The sequence below is a fragment of the Sipha flava genome, unplaced genomic scaffold (genome assembly GCF_003268045.1).
Source record: "Sipha flava isolate LNK unplaced genomic scaffold, YSA_version1 124_pilon_pilon, whole genome shotgun sequence".
In the NCBI taxonomy this organism is placed as follows: Eukaryota; Metazoa; Arthropoda; class Insecta; order Hemiptera; family Aphididae; genus Sipha; species Sipha flava.
The window spans coordinates 715,086-737,941 of NW_020271750.1; the positions used below are offsets into that span (position 1 = coordinate 715,086).

At 44.2% G+C, this 22,856-nt stretch overlaps 1 protein-coding gene across 2 annotated transcripts in view; it reads right to left on the bottom strand.

The window, feature by feature from the left end:
* Positions 1-8,250: 8,250 nt before the first annotated feature.
* LOC112694155 (homeobox protein caupolican-like) overlaps positions 8,251-22,856 on the bottom strand; it is a 69,423-nt gene continuing 54,817 nt past the window's right edge. The window contains exons 3-8 of one of the 2 annotated variants that reach the window (XM_025569542.1): positions 15,332-15,444; positions 13,790-14,124; positions 11,599-11,920; positions 10,544-11,071; positions 10,299-10,447; positions 8,251-8,875 (exon numbers count right to left, since the gene is read on the bottom strand). In XM_025569542.1, coding sequence (XP_025425327.1) covers positions 10,339-10,447; positions 10,544-11,071; positions 11,599-11,920; positions 13,790-14,124; positions 15,332-15,444 — 1,407 coding nt within the window. In that variant the 3' untranslated portion in view covers positions 8,251-8,875; positions 10,299-10,338. The remainder of the gene's footprint in view (positions 8,876-10,298; positions 10,448-10,543; positions 11,072-11,598; positions 11,921-13,789; positions 14,125-15,331; positions 15,445-22,856) is intronic. The other variant, XM_025569543.1, reaches the window with a different exon arrangement.

Below are 22,856 nucleotides of genomic sequence, written 5' to 3' on the forward strand. Positions count from 1 at the left end.
CGTTGTTTTGGCCCTTAGAAATTTAATCTTGCGCTGGCTGGAATTTTATCCTGCAGGCACACCTGACCATGTCCGTTTACGAACACGCGGGAATCCGCGAATCATACGTACACAATCCATTCCGAACGCATCGTTGCCGAATCGTCAGTTTGTTGAGGGAAAAAACAGCATAGGCGATTTTCGCGCTTTCAATCGAACGTTACGACGAATAACGTTCGGACGAGTATGGCTCATTGACATAAATTAACGATTCCGAAGACACAAATAGTTATTATCGAACGCTCGGATCGGTACGGCGCGCATTAACCGAACACGGGACACGGCGATTGTGCAACAGCGCCCGCGTTATTAATGCAAGCACAGGATACACACCTACGCGTCGTTGTATACAGCGCATTCATACATTTTCTCGAAATATTCCTTCGTGACAGGCGGTCTCTTCCTGTTGCGCGCAAGCGATTATATTATTACTATTATATCCGGCACCGGACCCCGGGCACGACGCTACTCGCAGACAGGCACCGCCCGTTTAATGGATCTTTTCCTTCGTAAGGATAAGAAGAAAAAAAAATTCGCCATCTTCGCTGCTGACGGTCAACAGCCCCGTGTCGTTGTATACCGATAATAAATACATCGTACACGTGTCGTCGGAATCGTTAACGCGCACAGGAGACCGTACGTAACACGTTGTGTACGCGCACGTCCGTCGAAACGGGTGTAAAAAATTACCTTTTGACGCGGTCGGCGGCGAACGTAAATCACGGCAAAGGCCCCGCCGTGACGACCCCGAGAAACCGAAGATAATCCGCAACCGTCGGCAATCGTCTTCTCCACAGAAATAACGCGCGGACCGGTGTCGTCCCGTATTTTTTTTTTTTTTTTTTTGTACGCGTAACAACAACAATGACGTGATCGATACGCGTATGTGCTGGGCGTTGTGTATCATCATCATCATTATTATTGTTATCGTATCCCGATAGTCCGGGGCGCATCGTTAACAGGGTGTCGCGGACGATGGTTTCTCGGGGGCGCACTCCTCGGGGTGTAACACGTGCGCGCGCGCGGTCTTAACGGTCGGCAACATTATCTCACACGACGACGTGTTGCTGGTTAGTCTGCCGGACATTTTTTTCCCCGAGCAACGCATTATTAACGATCCCGGAGACTCGGTACGTTTGCGCCCTCCCGCCAGGCACTCGGTAAGCGATCCACGTTGAAAACGAAACGAACGCGCCAAAGTCGATTCGGACCCGTCCGCGTCGTGTTGCGACGTTGATGATGCGTGCCGCGGCGAACGGCAATCTCCGAGTAAAACACGACTACGAAATAAATTACACATGTGTACAATAGAATGATGTACATGTATTCCCTTTTGTGTTCGACCGTTTACACGGCGACACACACACACACACACACGTTCAAACCGAATTGCATTTGTAGTTTTTGAACAAGTTCCAGTGAAACGCCGCATGCGGAAATCGAATGCGGATAAAAATTATTCGACATAATGCAGTGGTTTGGCGATTTCAATTACGCAGGAGCCTGCACTGATAAACATCGATTGACGATTACGAAGAAAAACATCGTTTCGCGGGTCGCATACCAATCGACTGCAATCGAACGATCAACTTAGGGCTTGCCACTGGTCTACCGTGGTATGCGGACCTTCCAAGGCCGTATATGGAGGGAGGGTCCAAGGTATCTGGACCCCCCCCCCCCCGAAATTTTTTCAATATTTTACGAATATTTAAAATACGCTTTCGTCGTATCGATAACGATTTAGTTTGTACCGTGGATAAATTTAGATATCGTTTTCCAAATAACTGGTGATGGGCATAATATAGATTTATAATTTTTCGACATAAAATGTCAATGTGTCTCGCGGTATTAAGACGATTATTAAAAATCACGGGGCCCTGGACAAATGTCCCATTTGTCCTCACACAGCGCCGGCACTGGGCACCGCGTCGCACCACAGCGTTCACGTCGGACACATAACATCTGCGTTAGTGTACACATAATATTTACGGTTTTACACACATATTACATTATATTTGTAACGCGTGCGGCGGCGAGCGGTACAGCGACGCAACGGTACAATAATGATAGTAATAACAACGCAACAGTCGTATATAATGATACGCGATAGGGGTAAAAAAAAAAAAAAACCAACCGTGATGATAATGTTAGTACGTAATGGCTAGAAAAAAAAAACCCAACTAAACGATTCGGTGACCGCTTTACGATCTAAACTCGTTTGTTATTATCCTCCGGGCTCCGAGATCTCTCTCTCTCTCTCTCTCTGTCTCTCTCTGTCTTTACACACATACACACACATATACTTCTAATATAACTTAATACACACATAACGATGATCTCAGGTGGCGCGCGTTCGGCTACCCTTCCCGACCGACTAATCCGACTTAATGCGCTCGTCGAGAACACGGACGCGCGACGATGTCCGTCGTGTTTCGTTTTCAAAGCGTACACAATAGTTACCGCGCGACTGCGACTAACCGGCCGGACGTGCGTCTGCCGTACACGTACATCAACCGCAGGGCCCAAAGGACGGCGTAGACGTTTACGTTTTATGTAACGATGCCCGTGTGATGATTATGGCAGCGCACGCGCGCGTTCGTCCGACGGTGGCTGCGATACACTACCGTTGTAATAGTGCAACGGCAATCACGATGATTGTACTACATGTCGGTCGACTAGACCCGCGAGCCCGACCGTACACACCACGCGGTACACATGTACGACGTTTGCCGACCAAGAGATCTGTACGACGGCAAAAATTAGCCGTTCGAAAACGGGTACGACTATCCGAAATACGGCGGAAGCAGTGGCGCGCACAGAAAATATTTTCCCGAGGGGCTACTACGGGCAGAGTTAAATGACAACTGCTGCTATCTAAGAATTCTAACAAGGTACACGTTTACATTTCATTTACAGAATGTCCCAAAACGGTTCCACGTTGGACGCGAGTTCTAAATAAGCGTAAAGTACCGTTGACATACGTTTAAAATTATTTTTAAGTTAAATCGACACATTTCGGGGTGAGGGGGGCTGCAGCCCACTAGCCTCCCAACCCTCTATACACGCCACTGGGTGGAAGCGTACACGGGTAAGCCTTAAAGCTGACGGGGAACGCGAAACGGACCAAATGCACCAGCGCTTCGTCTCGACGTCTGTCCGAAAAGTTCACTGCGAAACGTTAACAAAATCGTAACGACGTCGTAAACGTAATAAACACAACATTTTTTTCCCTTCGCGGTTATCAACTATTACGGCCGTTTGAAACACGGTGTGAAATCCGACCGGCGTTGTAATAACGTCGTAACGATGATAACGTCCGGCGCGTTATATCATAAATAAAGTGAGCGATCTCCGGGATGGGTACGCGACGAGCTCCCGTCGAACAGGTATAATTTTACGCGCGTCGCGTTCGCGTCTAATTGCCGTCGTCGTTACATGTACACCGTCCGGAGACGATATCGTTTAAGACGGGGCAGCGCCTCTCCGAAACGTAAATGATACGCGCGCGTACACGTGTACGGCGACGATTACACACTGTTGCGAGACCGTTTGCCCGCGCAACGGGTACCCGGCGCGTATATATCACTCGTGATATGTCCATAAAAGTATAAACGCGTATTAATATTCGAATTGCACTTGTTACCTACAAATAAACGGTCGAATTGCGCTTGGATTGAAAAAAGGTAATGGTCAAACTGCACTCCTTCAGAAAAAGAGTTAAAATGGAAAATCCTTTAAAAATATTACGAATCTTTCTGTTGATGAACGCTACGGCGTACTTATTAAATAGCATTATATATTAGTTCGTGCCATTTAGATAACGCAGATAATGTTATTTAATAATAACACATATAATAAATGCCATATATTAAGAAGCGTATAGAATTTTTGAAGACAGTTGTTAGTCATTACTACAAAAAATTATCGAAATGACAATAATTAAATTTGATGATTAAAAAAAAATAATAATTATAAATATTATATTAATTATAATAATATTAATTTATAATAAAAAAAAAATGTATAATGTATAATGTAAATATATATAATTAACATATAATAATGTGATGTGTAAAACAATATATTTTAACCACGCCAATGGTTACTAAATGACAATAAATGTAACTAAATAAAATAAATCTAACCCCTTCAAATGCATAATAATTTTAATGAAATACTTTTTTGAGTCCAAGCGCAGTTCGATCATTACCTTTTTTAAACCCAAGTGAAATTCGACTATACCATTAATATTGTGTTCGTACGATGGTCGGTGTTAACGCGCGTCCGATGGGGAGATAGCAAAATACGCAGTCGATGTGTTGGCCAACAGGAGTGGGTACGAGCACAGGCGTAACTTGGAAATTTATTAAGGGGGGGGGGGGGGGCAAAAATGTAATTACGCTGTAAAACACGCGGCTATAATTTATATTAAATCGTCCCGTCGAGACGTTATGAGGAGAAAGTGGAAACGGTTCCGCGGTGATCTACAATCAGTATGAACCGCGTTTCGGAATTTTCTCGTTTTCGCGTTTTTCTGCTGCAGATTCCGGTAACAATGCGGTGACACACGATTCCGGAAAACTGTAAGCGGTACGCACCAGTGCCGTACCGAGCCATTTTTTACCCCGAAGCAGAACTGAAACAATGCGCCCCCTAGGTTGTACGGTTGCCACACTCACAGCTTTTAATATGTACAATACGATTTGGAAGCAACCGGAAAAATCATAATTAGGTTTCTAGCGAAACAAGAAATAACATTTCTTCTTAAAATAACTTAATCATTTGATATTATTGCGCCCCCCAGCTTCAGACGCCCAAGGCAAGTGCCTCGTTCGTCTCACCCTTACGACTCTAGTACGCGCAAGAGCAAGTTCGAACGTAAATCGTATTGCGCGTGGAGTGTCGTCGTGTTATGCGATTTCCGGATCGTTTGCCGACGGGCTGAAACTGAAACGAAGGACCGCTCGTCATCCCGTCGGACTACGTTCCCGCGTCACTCGTCGACCCGAGATCGGAATCTAGCGGTCTCTCGTACGTAACCGTACGTGTTACATTATACGTTTATGTTTCAGGTGTACATAAAACGCGACAATAAAACGATAATTAAAATACACTCGGTAGGTATGTAATATTATAATGGACGCGGTACGCGTAAACGCGCTACGTGTGTTGGGCTGCGCGTCCGGTAGTTATAACATACCGGTGTAATAAAAATTTATTAAAAGAAACGGAACGGTTGGATACCGGCATCGTGGTGAGAGGGGGGTAGAAGGGACGAGGAAGTCGGAGGAAAGACAACAAAAAAAAAAAAAAAAAAAATGAATAAAATACTCGTTTTTCGACGGACCACGAAAACACCAAATATCTCAAGTCGAAAACGATGTTCGGAGGGGAAGGAGGCGGAGAGAAAATGAGAAGGAAAAAAATTGAACGCCGCAGGTTAGCTACGCTGACAACCGCGCCGGCGACGGCCCGTCGCGCCACCGTACGACCGCGGCGCGACACGTATTCACAAATAAACAATTATTCATATCCGTCTGGTACGTGCGTGCACGAACAGCGTGTATTATTACGCATAACATTGTACGGCCGAGCGACGGACGAAAAACAACGCGTCGCGTACACGTGTCGTGGTCCGCGGGCCGAGTTACCAAAGTTAACCAGAGCTACCACGAAACGGTGTACAACGGACAACGTGAGTCGTTGCACTTTTACCACGAGACGGCCGTCGGTACTAACGCGGTCACGTTATCGCGGGGTGAATCGACACGATACAGTGGCGCGCAGAAGGTTCCCGGTCCGCATTGTGTCCGACCGTGTGCACCTGTTTCGGTCAGTGGCCCACTGACGCGAACGAGATGTCCCTTTAAAAGAATGTCACAAAAAAATGAACACCAGTTTTCGAGAATTCCGACCCGGGACCCTACGCGTCGAGGAGAGGAATATTCGTACACATCGGTCGCCTATCCTAACCGGGACGGGTTCACGTCGACGAAGGACAATGGGTACATTTTGAAATCGTTTGCCGTATTCAATGTTTGTGAAAATATTATTACAATAACGAATTTACTAGATCCGATAAAGTCGACATAGATAGACGATAACGGCATAAGGGTTTCCTGTCACAAGCTTAAGCGAATAAATTGTTTTAGGGGTTGGCTTAGGGTTATTTCACCCCTAGACACCGAAAACAATTGTAGTCATATACTATTTATCTTTCCAGTTGACTGTATTTTTGGGGAAGGGCAGTTACAAAAATATGCCGATTGCATATAGAACACACAGTGATTTTTTCAGATCAGTCCACATATGTTAGAAAAATATACCATACACAACATTTTTATAAGACTACGGTGTTACAATTGTAATATGCGGTATCGCACACCTAGATCAAAACTGTAACAACTTAAAAAGTAGCTATTTTTAGAAAATTATATAATTAGAAGGTTCTACAAACAAAGCTGTCTAACCAAAAGAAACAATTTCAAATCTATCTTGATTACTCTCAAAAAGATAGCGATCTAAGCACTTTTTGTTGAATGATGACAACCAAAAAACCGTTGCAATTTATATAATTTTAAACATAAAAAGTTATTTTTTTTTTAATTGTTACAGTTTCGATGTAAGGGTACGCGATTTTTTATACAATTAATTAAATTAATAAATCAATTTGTGGGATACAAAAACATAATGGGAAACTTATGGTTAATCTTATATACGAAAGAAACGCAATTATTATCGTATTTTAAACGTAAGGTTATAGCAGATTTGAAGGGAAGGTGACGGGGAGAAGAGAAAAAAAATCGTATCGAATACGTTCGTGATGTTGTCGATCGGGGACAAAGATCCGACGAAACTTCGAAACCACCCCTGCACGGGGTCGCAAGACCCAAAAAAAGGCGCGTACAAGGTTTCTTCGGGCCGGAAACGCGTTACGTGGAGCGTTCTCATACGGAAACGAAAGATCCCCTGCTCCCCGGCCACCAGATCGCATCCGCCGGCGTGGAAAACACGTGAACGAGACGAGCGTGTACGCGGTCAAGAGATCGCACCCGAAAATATCTGAAGAACGGTGGGGAGTGGAGGAAGTGGAGAGAGAGCTGAACTCGCAGGACGGATCCCGGAAGCTTCCGTTTCGCGATCCCGCAGCGGTTCGCCCTCAGGGTCCTGTCCGGAAACGACACGTGCAACCGTCTTCGGCTCTTTTCCGCCCGTCTTGTGCGCAACGCCACAGATGGTTGCGCGACACCAGGACTCCCCGTCGGGTCACCGGCACACCCGCCGAGCCCATTCCTACGCCTCGACGCGGCGATCGGGTAGTGGTGATCTGCCAGCGCACACACAACGTCCACCTGAGCTCGTATGGGCAACACGCACGGGTTACCATCGCCTTCTCCGCCTACCAGTCGTCGAGACCGAACGTTTCGCTCTCCACGCCCGGGACAACCCTTCCCAGGGCCGCAACAAGGGGGCAGCTGACCTACACCCCGGGCGCGATTCCTGGGAGAGCGCATAAATGAAAATCTCATGTTAAAAATTACAACGGTCAATGTCGTACATTTTGTTTACAAAAACTTTAACATCTTTCATATTAATTAAAGCAAACATTGAAAATAATATCAAATCAACGTAATATTTTTAAATTGAAAATACATAAAGGCACGTTTTGAAATTTCACCCCGGGCGCAATGTTTGGTTGCTACGGAAAAACGCGTCCGACGGACTGTGGTGGTGCATTCGATCGCCGTGGAACGATTTTCCGGTCAACTGGTCGCGTCGCGACCGCAAACGTCCTGGTCGGAGTCGCGCACCCGTCGCCACCGGTGTCCCTCGAAACGCGTTCCGGTGCCGGACGAAGAGCAAACGAACCCGTCGGGTATCGCGCGTCCCACGTGTACGTTAGCGCAGCGGGTGACTGCATGCGGAGGTCAAGATCGTCTCGGGCGCCGTTGTCGGACACACATCACGTATAATGTATGTTGTATAAAACCATATGTATAAAAAAACAACGCTATTTTAAAGAGAAAAATTAATCGATTTCTATTTCGTTTTTGTTTTTTTTTTGTTTTTTGTACACAGTAAATAATAATAATAATAATAATAATAATAATAATAATAATGATATATAATTTATATATATATATATGCATATGTGTATATATATATATAAATAAAAAAAAAACTAATTAAATAAACAACGAAAATCCATAACTAATAATAGACATATTATAATATATTTCCCCTCAAATTGCACTCCAAATCGATTTTTAAAATATAAATCCATATTTACAAATTATTCATAATAGATAACACGTAGTTTTAGATACATATATTTAATATATTTATAGTAAAATAATCGCACGGGCGATCGTGTATTTCTGACGCGCGCACACATTAACGCGTGTGCACACCGTAAATACATAATTCTAGTATAATACATTACGTTATATTACATTCATATTTGCAAATACACACGAGAGAGGGGTGGCTAATAATATATTATTTTGAGAACACAAACGTAATTTTTCAACGATATACAATATATATAATATTATGTATGTAAGTAGTAATAATAATAATAATAATAATAATAATAATATTTAGAATAATAATAATTATAATGATAATTGTAAGTTAGTTTTTACAAATCTACAGAAGAATGTTAGAACGGTTAAAAACCGTTTCGCGACGCGGAATCAAATAACGTCCGGGGGTATGATGCACACACCAAGGCGGCGAAGTGATTGGATGTTGTGAACGTAGCGCAGTCGAAGAACCGTCTCGGTGCCGTCGGCGTACAGGGAACAGGGCGTAACCCGGGCGTCGTCCAGAAGTCCTGGAAACGAAAAACAAGGATACGTAAGTCAACATTTTCTCGTCATCCACGCGCCGTAATGTCTTGTAAAGACGTGACACGCGTCTGATGGTCGCGATTTCGATTCATCAACACCCGAAGACGAAACGCGTTATCATTGGGGCGAAATTCTCTTTCGTTCTCTCTCTCTCTCTCTCATTCCTTCGGCCACCGTCTCGCGTTTTTCGCATAATCGTTTTCAGGGGTATTTCATTTCGCGGAAACGTTGACGGGTGTGTGTACGACGATTCCGCGAGCGAATCGTTCGTTTTACACACACGCATGTATAATATACGCCTTTGTGTAACAATATATGATAATTTGTGGGTGTGCAAATTCACGGCGAGCGGTGAGAAACGAACAGCCGGTTTTTCGAAAGAAGAACGAAAGAATGGGGGAAAAAAAAAAATGAAAATATAAAGTTGCCGAGTGCATTGTTTTTTTTTTTTTTGTCTTGCGAAACTTTCCGTCCGAAGAGTTTTAACAGCTGCGCCGCGCCTCGAGCCGGTCGCACGGACCTCTCTCGCGAGTAAGCCGAACACGGTTCGACGAACGTCAGTAAGGCGACTGCGACACATGATGTACTACTGCGATTGCCGCGGAAATCAAAACGATTACACTACCCGGTCTCCCGGGGAGGTGCGGTTCGGCGAGAAAATTTCACTTTTCAACGTCAACACGCGCGTAACCGTTGTTTACGCGTTTTTACCCCCGGAACGCGACCGGTGTGATCACGTTCGGACGAGCGATAATCGGTATGGAGCCGATAACGGTTAGTTACGGGCACAGTCGTATGCGCGTGCACACGAATGTAAAACGAGAATACCTAACCGTCGATGGGGCGTAAGGTAATCAAGTAGACACTTTATACATCTCTCATGTACAATACGAGCGCGCTTATAAACGCGTGTGTGTGTGTGTGTGTTTAAACGCGTTTATAATACGTCTGACGCGCGCGCTTGTGTATACGTATTCGTGTATTTATACGTATACGTGTACAATATAAGTACACAGACTGAAACGGAGACGGAGGTATAACCCATTCACTGATCTTAATCTCAGCTCATCTGTCAGTGTCAACACTTGCACTCACCCCTCTCACCCGCCTATCGGTACACCGTTTGCCCACACGATCTTTAGCTCCTCGGGCACCGAGGCCCAACCCGTCATCCCTCTCCGCCCCATCGTATGACCACCGTCAGTCAATTACCGTATACATATAAATGTTTGCGTACATCCGAACTCGTTCAAAGTTTCGTTATGATCGCAATACTCGATAAATTACAGATCCAGACACGAACGCGGACGGCACGGCCGATTTGTCGCACACCTATTCACGGATTCGCCCGGGGCGTTGATTTACGATTTTATCCGGACGGGATATGCGACGACGGTCGTAACGTACCCGGGAGGCTGCAGCCAGTCGATCGGGGCACGGCAGGCGATTACACGGGTGACACGTAACCGTTCATCTGTCTTTGTTGCTGCTGCTGTTGCTGCTGCTGCTGCTGCTGCTGATGCTGAAGTTGTTGCGGATGCTGCAGTTGTGCAGGACTAATGGTGCACGAAAAGAAAAGATTAATTTCAAAGATTTTCATATAGATTATAAATACCGATCGACAATCGTCGACGTAAAACGCGAGTACTCACGTTTTGTAAAACGGTTTGAAAGCCGTATTAGCGTCGTTAGCAGCACCCACCATCTGATGATTGTTGTTGTTAGTGTTGGTATTGTTGTTATTGTTGTTGTTGCTGTTGTTGTTATTGTTGTTGTTGTGTTGGTTGATGGATACGTGCTGTTGATGGTACTGTTGCTGTTGCTGCTGTACCTCCAGAACCGATCTGATGACTTCGTGCTGCTGCTGCTGCTGTTGAGGCGGTGGCGGCACGTGTTGCCGGTGGTGATAGTTGTTGTGCTGCTGCTGTTGGTGATGGTGATGGTACCCGTTATAAGAACCCTGATGGCCGCCGAACTGCTGTTGTTGTTGCTGTTGCTGCTGCTGCTGTTGCTGCTGCTGACCGGAAGAGGCGGACAACGGTAACTTCATGTTGGGCGGGGTCTGCGGCGGCGTGTCGGTCTGCACATCAGGATATCCGGCCATTTGCTGGGCCGACGATGACGACGAATTACTGTTGCCGCCATTGTAGCCGCTGCCGTAAAACCCGTTAGCACCGTACCTATAAAAACAATACAAGACGCACAATGAAAAAGGTGAAAGGTGAAATGCGTTCGCACAACGAGTTCGTAATTCAATCGCTCCCGATAAACACCGTCTGTGCACCGGGTTAGCTGATCCTCGACCATCATCGACCCTAGTTCCGCGCACAAATCGATTTGTGGTCAAGCCCATATGAGACGGACCGTGTCTGCACGTTTACAGTGTGGCGTTTGTGACCGGACTCGACGAGAACCGCGCGATCGCGGACACGTGTGTACGCGCCCGTTTCGGCAAACTAATCGGTGTGAAAATCGATAAAACAAAATTTCTCATAACTATCCCGTTATCGTTTTCCAACGTTTAAATACAGCCGCGAAATAGATCAATTTACCGGCAAACAGTTTGGTCGGTGCAGTGTACCGTAGACGTTTGACGATTTATCGACCGATTTACACGACGAGTTGAACGGAAAAATCGTTTTGTTCCATAGGGTGTTTATAACTCAACGCGTACTGCGTGTCGAATGTCGGTGGTGTACGAAATTACCTGGAATACGACGATCCGGACGGAGACAGCGACGAGTTGGGCATTGTGAAACTGGGCGACGCGAGGCTGGGGCTGACGTTCGGCCACTGGTGACCCGGTGGCGGAGTCTTGGACGCGGCCGTGTCGGCCAGCGACCATATTTTGGGTTTGGTCGGCGGCAATGGTATACCGCAGTCCTGGTGGTGGTCGTCTTGCATCACGTGATGGTGCACTTTCATGTGGTGCATCTGATCGGGGTGGTAGAGGTGTTGCAGCATCGGCTTTCGGTCATCGTCACCGTCCGACATCACGCCCGGCCCCATCATGTGATCGCCGTGGCTTTCTGCGCATAAACATTCGACGGTTAATATAATATTATTTGGCGCTTATACATAATGCGTGTGTAGGATAAACGACTGCATTTAACTGCACGTTGAAATACCCAGGTTTCGGCATAGGAAACGAAAAAGCTGATTTTTATGAACCGCGAAAGCGGTGTACAAAATATTTCATTTCCCCCCTCCTTTGCCCGCATCACATACCACTTGGGTTTCACCGAAATTCACGAAATCTTGGGATTCGCATCAGGAATCATTCATTGTTTCGCGCCAGAATAGTTCCTATCGAAAGCTCTACCGCAAGTTTTCAAATCCAATAACGATGATGGAACATGGTCGACGATATCCAGTATATTTTTTTACGCTCGATTTCCGTTACCGGCTTCGCGAAAGCCCCGACTGGGATGCATTTACAATTGAAAACGTTCGCAAGACAGCGGTGCGCGGATCAAGGGTGAATCGAAAAAACCGCGGGCATTCGATGCAATATTACGTAGTCCGATGTCGAGAAACACCGTCACGTTTGATTTTTCACAGGGAATACAGACACGATGAGCACGAACCGGTGCCGAAAAACGCGGTCGCGCATATTCGTGATGAACCCTTCGTGCGAGATCGTACGAATAATTAAACATCGGTGCCGTGAGAACTGGCAGCGCCTACTGTGCTCGACACGCGTATTTCAATACACGCTCGTACACGGCCGCGGTGTAAGGGGTTACAATGCGGTTATGCGACCGTCCAACACGGACGGTAACCCGTAAGAGGCGTATAATAATGAAAAGCGCGCAGCCGGCAAAAGTGTCCGACGCACACGATCGCGGAACACAATAAGGAGAAAAATAAAACGAAACGACTCGGAATCTCCGCGACGCGCGTGTAAGGCGCTGCGCGGGGCCGCGTAACCGCCGACGGGGCACGCACGGGCGCGTGAGCGCGTGTAATTGCGCGGATATGCAAATATTATACGCTCACGAATCGAGCAGCATCCGCGCGGATGATATTTACACGTACGTAAAGCTGCCGTTGTTGCTGCCGCATAACATTGTAATCGCGCGCGCTAGCGATTCGCACGGTAAATATACATATTTATGTACACACAGAAATGTATATAAACGGGCGCGCGCGCGACGCATGACATCTTTATATAAGAAACTGGAATAAATTATCGTTTTGTTTTTATTTTTTCGTACGCGGACCGGGTGTGAAACGGATCGCGCGGTCGTGACCGGCCGAGATGGCCGAGATAAAGCCGAAAGCCCTACTGTTTTTAGTATACGCGCGCGCACGACAGGACGGCGCACAATGCGACCATGAATAAATATAACACTGAACACTATATACAAATGGGCACGTCCCGGAGGCGACAATGATTCATCCGCAGCAGCCGGGCAAATGGATTCGGCGTTCCCGCGAGACCGGGTCGGTCGCGACTCAATTTTAAACGGCCGTATTACCGTATATACATAACGTACACGACGAGGCAAGTCCCCTCGTGGCCGCTCTTGCCGTATTATATAGGATTGTCGTCGGGGAGAGAAAAAAAAAAATAATAATGCTCTTTTCGTTAATAGCTTTGAGATGATAATAATAATACTCCACGCGTTTATGTAATATACTGCAAGGGTGCGTCGTGTCGATGGAAAAGCTCTTATATAATTTTCGGCTACAGCGAGGGTCTAACGCGCACGTATTCCACAAGTGTCCGGGCGAAGGGGCCGTCGGTCGAGCAGAAAAAGCTCGAGTAAATAAACTCTTCGCCAATTACGCTAATGCATTATTACGAAGGTGGTATGTACAATCGTTCCGAACGATTTTGCATGCCCCCCCCCTCCAGCAGCCACAACTCGGTTAGGTAAACATATGTTTCTTACCTTTTCTGATATCTTTTAGTTTCTCGTCACCCATCAGCATGTCGTCCTTGTCTTTGTCCTCGCAGTCCGAAGATCCGGCATCGTCGTCGTCATCGTCCGTCTTGTTCTTGGGCTCCCACGTCATCTTGTTCTCCTTTTTCAACCGTCTTCTAGCGTTTGCAAACCAAGTGCTCACCTGCGTGAGGGTCATCTTAGTAATGATGGCCAACATGATTTTCTCGCCCTTGGTCGGGTACGGGTTCTTCTTGTGCTCGTTCAACCACGACTTGAGCGTGGCCGTCGATTCCCGAGTCGCGTTCTTTCGCCTGGCCGCCAAGTCGTATCCTGCGCTGTACCTGCAACACCGCGAAAACGTACCGTAAACACTTCCGGATCGAAACCGATTGACATTTTATATTTTCTACAAAAATTGAAAACACGCTTGCACATAGCAGGAGGCAACTGGCGAAGAGAAGTGCTGCCGAAAGATGGTGGTAGTGGTGGTGGTGGTGGTGGTGGTGGTGGTGGTCGTCGTCGTCGTCGCGGGGACGAATCTCGCGAGATTTATGTTCAATACCGGTTAGATTTATGCATCCATACGCAGTTGACCCCGCCAGGATGTATACGTAATTTATGCTCGTCGACAACTGGCGCATATTCGTCCGCGCACACACACACACACACACACTATACTTTATTATTGTTTCTGTCTCCCATGGCATATTTTTAATATTTTTTTTTTTTACGTGTGCGCCCCCGGTCCGGCGAGTACCCCGCCGGGTTGTCACAACATGTCATCCGTATAAATAATAATACGCGGTCGACCGAGAATAATGCACGCGCGCCACCGTCTAATTTGTAATCACGCGGAACCGTAAGTAGTATTACGACGGAGAATAATAAAACGACGAGAAATGGAAGTAATAAGAGTGAGAGAGAGTGTGTGTGAGAGAGAGAGAGAGAATGAGAGAGAGAGTAGAAATCTATTAAGTCGTCGTCGAGAATCAATGGCCGATACTCGGTACGAGTTACGGTGTTACAGCATAACAAAAGCTCTGGGGATTATATCGTATAATAATAAGAGGCGGTCGGGACGGAACTGTTTTATTATAACGTAAACAACAACCCAGTGGGCTGGCGTACACGTATACATATGTAGGTACCTGCTGATTGTATTATGTAAAAGATAAGCCATCATGCCGTAAACTATGAATATTAAAATGAAATAAAAACATAAAAATAGGTAGGAGAAAAAACAGAAAAATAAAAATCAATGCCCTTTGAGTTGGTCTAAAAACTCCACGGCGGCGACGGTCGTAATCGAGGTTTTTTACTCTGTATATGGCCTCGGTATAACCGGTGCGTGACGGCGGTGGCGCCGAGTAATCGATATTATCGCCGGCCATTTTGTCTTGGGTAGTACTACTACTAGCAGTTACTACTAGTAGTACTACTACCGCTGCGCTACTGCGAAACTCTGAACGCGGTAAAAACTTTTCCCGCAACACGAAAGAAGGGTGAAACAAAACAAATACTCTGCGTACAAACAAAAACAGAACTTACCCGTAAGCTGCCAGAGTGGAGTCGTAATGATAATAGCCGGTGGATGGTTGCAGACTGGCGCTGGACCACATGTCCGACGAGCCCGTCGAGTCTTTCAGTCCGTACGGATTGCTCTGCGAGGGGAAAAAAAAACACGAATGTCTATAAGAAAAATGCAATTTTATTTTTATTTTTTTATTTTACCCGGAACAATATAACGTATGACGACGGTCCGTGCGGCGCGCAACTTATTTCGAACACGTTGAGACGACAATCAGGTCGGGCGAGTCTATAAATCGACGACCGTACGTGTACCCGTGCAACCTACATACGTACGCGCGTGCACACGTATGTGTAAGGCGGCTTATAATAATACGTGCACACACACGTGTATATACGCGTACGAAACTGGTCGAGATCCGAGAGGTAATCCCCCCGTTCGCGTACACAAGTACACGATTTGCCCAGGAGGTCCGACCCGTCAACGTCATGGAGGTCGCGCCGCCGCACGGTATCCTTGTTACTATTATTGTCGTCTACGTCGTGGTACAAAAGACGACGGAGTTGGTATACGACAACCGCGGCGTTTCGGCGGACACCGACCCGATCTATTATGAATACATCATAGTCGCATCAACAACACGATTGATGGTACTTCACGTAGCTGGTATACGAGCCGAAAGTATCGGTGGTGTGCGTAAACTTTCGACGTCGAGAACGCAATACTTAGATACGCGATTTCAGATCGATTCAACAGGTTACCAATAAGGTTTTGAAGTCGATAATTCGGATTTTTTTTCATATAGTTTTTAATACAACGATGTCTGATATATATATATATCAACGGTCCTGAACGGCAGAAAATTTTTATGAATACAGAACTGGTTTGCTCTCCGCTCTTCCGCAACTCAAGTAACATATCTATTTTATGTGGCTCACTTTAAACCGTAGAGTATGTAATATATTTGTTTTACGATCGTTTATTTTTAATTGATACGTATCAATAAAAACGTACACAACGATTGCCGGTCTAATTATCCATACACACGTTTTTAATCCGTACCAATCACTTTACATTCACTACCGAACGCAATTAAAACGATGATAAATAGAAAAAAATATGAAGAAACAATTGACAACGTGTCGTACGCAGCTGTTAAAATTATCTAAATACTATTCATTGTCATAATTGTTATAAATATTAATTATTTATGCTTGAATAGAAATGTAAAACTGTGTATCATATGTAGATGGGCGATTGTTCAATACCTGATGAAATATTCGCACGGTCGAATAAATTATTATTATTATTATTATTGGGGAGTTTGACTATGTATCTCGGTCATAATGTATAGTAAATGAACTCGAAAAACGATTTTCACGCAATAAGTACTGACATGAATTGACAAATAATGACTTTATACGCAAATGCTTTCCGCCGGGTACACACATATATAACGATCACCGTTCGTGTCAATTAATAAATCATACCGTATACTGGTCTGTATAAATGTGTATAGTAATATATATATATATATGGCATATACGCATAAGCTCCTTTTCTCTTATCCTTACAGTTTTCTCGATCGCTCTGTACGAATTCCAGTTTGCAATAGCGTTTTTACCATCAGGTTTAATCCGCTCGGTCGCGCGAGAGCGTACATCATCATTATTATTATTATTATTATGTTATAACCACACTGTATACGTATAACGGATAAGCCAGCGGAGTGCATATGACTAAAATGTTGCGTACAACGTGTAATAAATCGACATTCGTGCGTCGTATCGCGGGAGGAGCGTACACGTACCACGGGGTAACTGCAGTTATGATAAACCACCAATAATACAGTTAATATATTTTTACTGTATTTGTGCGTAATTATACGTTTACGTTTGTCGAACACCTTTCCGTACACTGCAGACATAATGATTACACGTCACAAAACAATAACGTCGTACACGAACGAATTTGAGTCTCATTGAAGAAACAAAAAAAAAAAAAATAAACGACGATCGAGTGAACGATTTTCGAAAGATTTACGCGAGTGCGCTCGTCGTGCACACACATTTACAAATACAATGGACGGGCGGCGCGCGACGTTCCGTCACGTAGTCAATATAATAATATTTCGCCTTATTATTATTTTTTTCCCCGTCACCGACGTCTATTAATATATTATTATTATAATCGCGTCGAGAATTTAATCGGAGAAAAGCTCGTAAAAGTACGGTATACATATGAACATTCGAAAAGTGTAATAGGACGGAGACGCTCAAGTGTCGCATAAGGGTACACGTATTGTGACTTCGCAGTGTTTATAATGAAATAATACGATTTTAATAACCGGTTTATCTCGCATATTGTATAACACACACACACACACGCGCGCGCGCGCGCGCTATAAATGTACGTACGTCCCGGCAGAGGGGTGTGCACAGTCGCGTGGGAGTGCGCAAATATTTGGTCTCTTGCAGCAGCTGGGTCAGGCGTTGAAGCCTTCGCCTCCTACTCCCTACGCTCGTCCCGTATAATCACTCGCCCTCGCCCTCGGTCCTTAGGTTAAGTGTTAGATACGGCTCCCCGGGGATCGGCGGCGGCGGCGGCGGGGCGTTAAGAAGCCACCCTGTGGGATACGCGCTTTTAATATTAAATATATATACTGTGTACCATAATGTGTGCGCACCCTCGGAGGAATTTCACGGCTTCCCGGTTTTAGCTGCGCGCTCATAACACGTATACATATTGTATATGCACGCGAAGGGGACGACGACCCAACGACGTCTGCGACGACGACGATGACAACGCGATGACGTGCCGCGCGCGCGTATATTTATATTAAAATTCATTGACGGCCGGGCGGCGCGACCTCAGCAAACCGTCGCGGGAATGAATTTCCCGTTCCTTTTCGTTTCCCGTTGTTTTATCATCTTTTTCTAAGCTAAAAAAAAAAAAAAATAACCGAATCGATTCGACGAACAAAAAAACGTACGACGCGCAACAATCGCCGTTTGTATACGACCGATTTATTATCGCACTGCTGCCCGTCCTGTTGCAGCCTACATATATCTATACGCACACGTGGCAAACGTACAGTATTCGTAGCCGGGCGAGAAGAAAAATACGCGGTCGCTCGCTTCTCAAAGTACATTATATGAACATACAGCGCACGATAAAATACTTGATATACAAGGGGAGAACGAAATGGTTTTCTATTTACTATGCGTTCGTCGGCTGCGGGATTTCGAAATAAAAAATAAATAAATATTATGCCGAGAGAAAAACCGATTTCCATAAAGCCGAAATAATATATCGCGGTAATACACCGGGTATACAGTATTATTATATTCGCGGACATTACTTCGACGAGTATAAATATTACGTATACATTGTGCCCGTTGTAAGAGAAATTTGTCGAATAGCATATTTTTTCAATTATTGAAATTCAAACTATAAAGATGCATATTATACATAAATTTTTATAACATGATAATAAATGTATAGTATTTATCGGAATATTTAACGTTTCGAAAACTGTAAAATCCATAGTTTACATAAGTGTTCGGTATACGTAAGTTATTATCTACGCATTATAATAATGCAAGAATGCACCTGATTCATAGTAAAACAAAAAAATAATAAAACGATTAAAATGTGATTTTCACGAGCAATAGACTAAAAGTTTTCGTACGGGGCGAATACATAAGTTACGGGACCGTGTCCCCGCAAACCGCTTGCAATTTACGGATGCTACGTAATCTAAGCGTTCACGACGAGGTCACTGCAATAGAAAAACTTTTAGTTTTTATTGCTGGTATAAAAACGACGGAATACATAGTGCTACATTTATTATAGGCTGTACTCGCGCGTAAACAGTTGTTCCGCAGCCGGTACGAATATTTTACCGCAGAGAAAAATATAATTCGATATAGTTGATGGCGATGGCGATGGCGGCGCGGTGAAGTTACGCGCGTTATAGTCATACAAAAATGGACGGAATAGAATAACAAAAAAAAAAAAAAAATAAATAAATAAAAGAAAAAAACAACAAGAGGTTTATCTTACAGAAACATCGCGTCGTTTACAACGCAACGGCGGCGGCAGGAAATCCGGTGGGAAATTATGTCCGCGTTCCCACAAATATGGCATTTTACGCGTACGGTAGAATTTTCCTATCGCCCTGTCAATTTCTATCGAACGCGTCAGTCCGTGTATATAAATAACGTGTATACGCAATCGCGCTCTCAGCACTTTACCGTCAGCTCTCACACATCGCCCTCCGTTCCTTCAAAAACTCGGTCGGATGTCCAGGCAGCTAGCGCGCGCGCGCCGCATCGCCATAAAAGAAAACCCGTCGCGCGCCCAAACACGGTTTAGCTTTATCCGAGTCGTTATTCTCTCGACGTATATACCCCTTTTCACCACTACCCTGACCCGTTGTCGCCGTACAACGTCATCCCCCAACAGCTCGCCGCCGCTACCGCCGGATTCTGCGCGCGGTGTATAACAGTAAAATATATTTATATTGAACGCATTCACACGCCCTCTTCGCTGTACTGCATGTATGTATGTGTATAGTTATAAATGCGAGAAACGCTTTCGATATAAACGTATACGCTCGCGTACACATATATAAATACGTACATAGGTGGTACGTGCGACGGACGGGCTTTTAACGCGTTACCGCCACCACCGCCGGGGAAATCGCAACACGGTTGAATATAGACGTATACACGATGTTTGGGAAATTGCACCTGTTTGTCGGTGAAGTGGTTTACCGCGCGCGGTGTTAATGGCCGCGCGCGTTTGTCCCGCGGGGTGATCAATCGCCGAGGATTAGAAAACGCGGGAGTAGAAAATAAAGAAGAATAAAAAAAAAAAAAAACCGTTACACATACCCTGTATTATGTTCGAGGAGCACCGAAATCCACTTTTGAACGGCGAAAAAATTGCGAGAACGCAATACGGTACGCGGATATTATTATGTAATAAATCGCGAGCACTTGCGGCATACACCCATATACGTACAACGTTATACGCGTCTCGTTCGGCGGAGCGTGTCCGTCGCACACAAAAGATCTCTCTCGAGGTAGGCGTACACACCAACTATCTTATATGCTGTGAGCACAATTTATCAAGTATATTTTCGTTTTAATCGTCGCGTACAATAATTAAATGTATATAATTAACCGTTGGAAGGGGTTGGTAGCTTTCCGTAATGCGTCGTGAAATTAAGTTTCGTGTAGAGTATGATATTTCGACGGTTCACCGAAGGGTGCGCAAACAGCCTTGGGACACGCGGTAAAGGAATAATATAATATGGAAAATGTGCGAATTTACGTTACGGTATACTTTTAGTTTGGTCTAGATAAAGTCCGTAGTAGTGAGCGCGTAAATTGAAACAAATCGATTTATACTTTATTTCATATGTATTTAGTGCATTATTAGTAGTAGCCTAGCATTATTCAAATGAACGCGGTAACGCTCGCACGATGTACCGGCCTCGTCATTGCCGGAGTAAAAATTCGTACCTATACACACGTTATGGATTTCTGAACTGGAATAATTACCAATTGGACATATTTTAATTCGTAACAAAAACCAAACGATAACCGTTAATAGCCGAATATAACCGAATAATAGTTGATAACAAGGTACACACGATTATGGAAAGAGTTATTTGAGTGTATTGTACTATATGATAAATGGAAATTAGTTTGCGCGATAAGTATATTATTTATGTTTGGATAAAAAATATGTGTCGTGCATGTGTGTACAATACATGTACACTTCTACACTTGTGTAAAAAATTCTTTCGCGACAACAATACATTCCGGTAAATATATATTTATGTATATTGCATTTATACTTATGGGTTGTTGTAGGTACTGCAGCCCAGAAAGTAGAAGAAACTTAGAAAAATAACTTTGCGCCGTGCACACAAATAATCACCGTGCAAACAACAGTCCATCGCGTCTATTGTTTATATACGATCATTTTTATTTTTTTCATTCTTCTACTATTTTTTTATTTTATTTTTTTATTTTTATTTTTTGCACTCTTCTATAATTAGTGTCGGTTGTAAAACGAGAAATATACCGACATTTAATACGATATTATTATGTAAAACACGGCCGCCACAATGGTCGTCGGCGTGCATGAGTTATGGTGGACGTAAGTAGAAGCGAAGGGTTTACGAAGGGGGGAGGCGAAGTGCGTGTGGCGGGCGGAAGAAGGGGCACACCATTAAAGTCGACAACAGGTCAATACGTTGTGGGAACTCGTATTACGTCTATGTGTGTGCGAGCGTAGTGTGTGTCTGTGCGTATGCAAACGCGTGCGTATGTGTGCGTGTTTACGCGTATATAATATATATATATATATATATATATATACAAACGATATGATTGTCCTGTATTGGAAGAAACGAGAAAAGGAAGTGTATGAAGTCTATATAGGACATTGTGGCGCCAAACTTAGTCTGAACAATGTTACCGTGTTTGCGTGTGTGTGTAGGTATATTTTCCGCTTTCAATCCTCTCCGCGCTATCAAAGTAATACCTTTTATTCCTTCAGGATCGTGCCCGACCGGTCAGTGCTGTATGGACGTGTGCGGTGTAAAAATATAAATCCCTTCTTACAGTCGAGTGTAAATCCGTAGCCGAATACGTGACTGGAAATCGTGACAAAGGGTGTATACGTATGTATATAAATGTATATCTATATATATTATATACGCACTGTATACATGATAATATATACCGCATATTTCCGGAAGACTCGCCTTAGCCACCACCACTCAAAAGCTCTGCGCTCGGTCAACTTGAAAGGTCAACTCAATTTCCCCCAAATATAATTTATAGACATTTTTCGCAGATACGCTCCAATTCCGACCTGCAAAGAGAGAGGGGGGGGGGTGAAATACTTCATTTCCCACGTTCACATCGAGGTGCACATACCGAAAAGTTTCCAAGTGCTGCCCGACTCTTTATAAATACATAATACACATTATTAGTACGTTATTGTTGAGCAACACGTGCAGTATTGAATACCGTTCAACAATAATAATAGATGTACAAAAACAAAAGTCTCTTGTTAGGTCGTGTAAATTTTGGATTAAAAACGATCGAAGGCACTAGAAAATCCAAAAGAATACACACAAAGAAGAATACAACAACTCTTTGTATTTCGTTCAATCCATTACACCTGCAGAAGTATGTTATGCTATTGTCCCATGTTGTATATTATAAATTATAATCTTTCAAGCACACCTGGGACGATTACTGACGTTTGTCCTTCGTAAAAAAAAAAAAGAACAACTCAAATTCCGGAACTATAATCTTATGTAGTACGTATAGTTTTAAATTTACATATTCGTAATGATTAGTAGGATGGTTTAAAAATTTGAAAATTCACTCGAAAAACATTAGTATTTCCTGTGCTCCGTGCGTGTATAATTAAGGACTAATAACGAGGACGATATACGCAGCGTCATCGAGCACAGCACCGCCCAATGCATACAACGGATAAGAGTATTATTGTTTT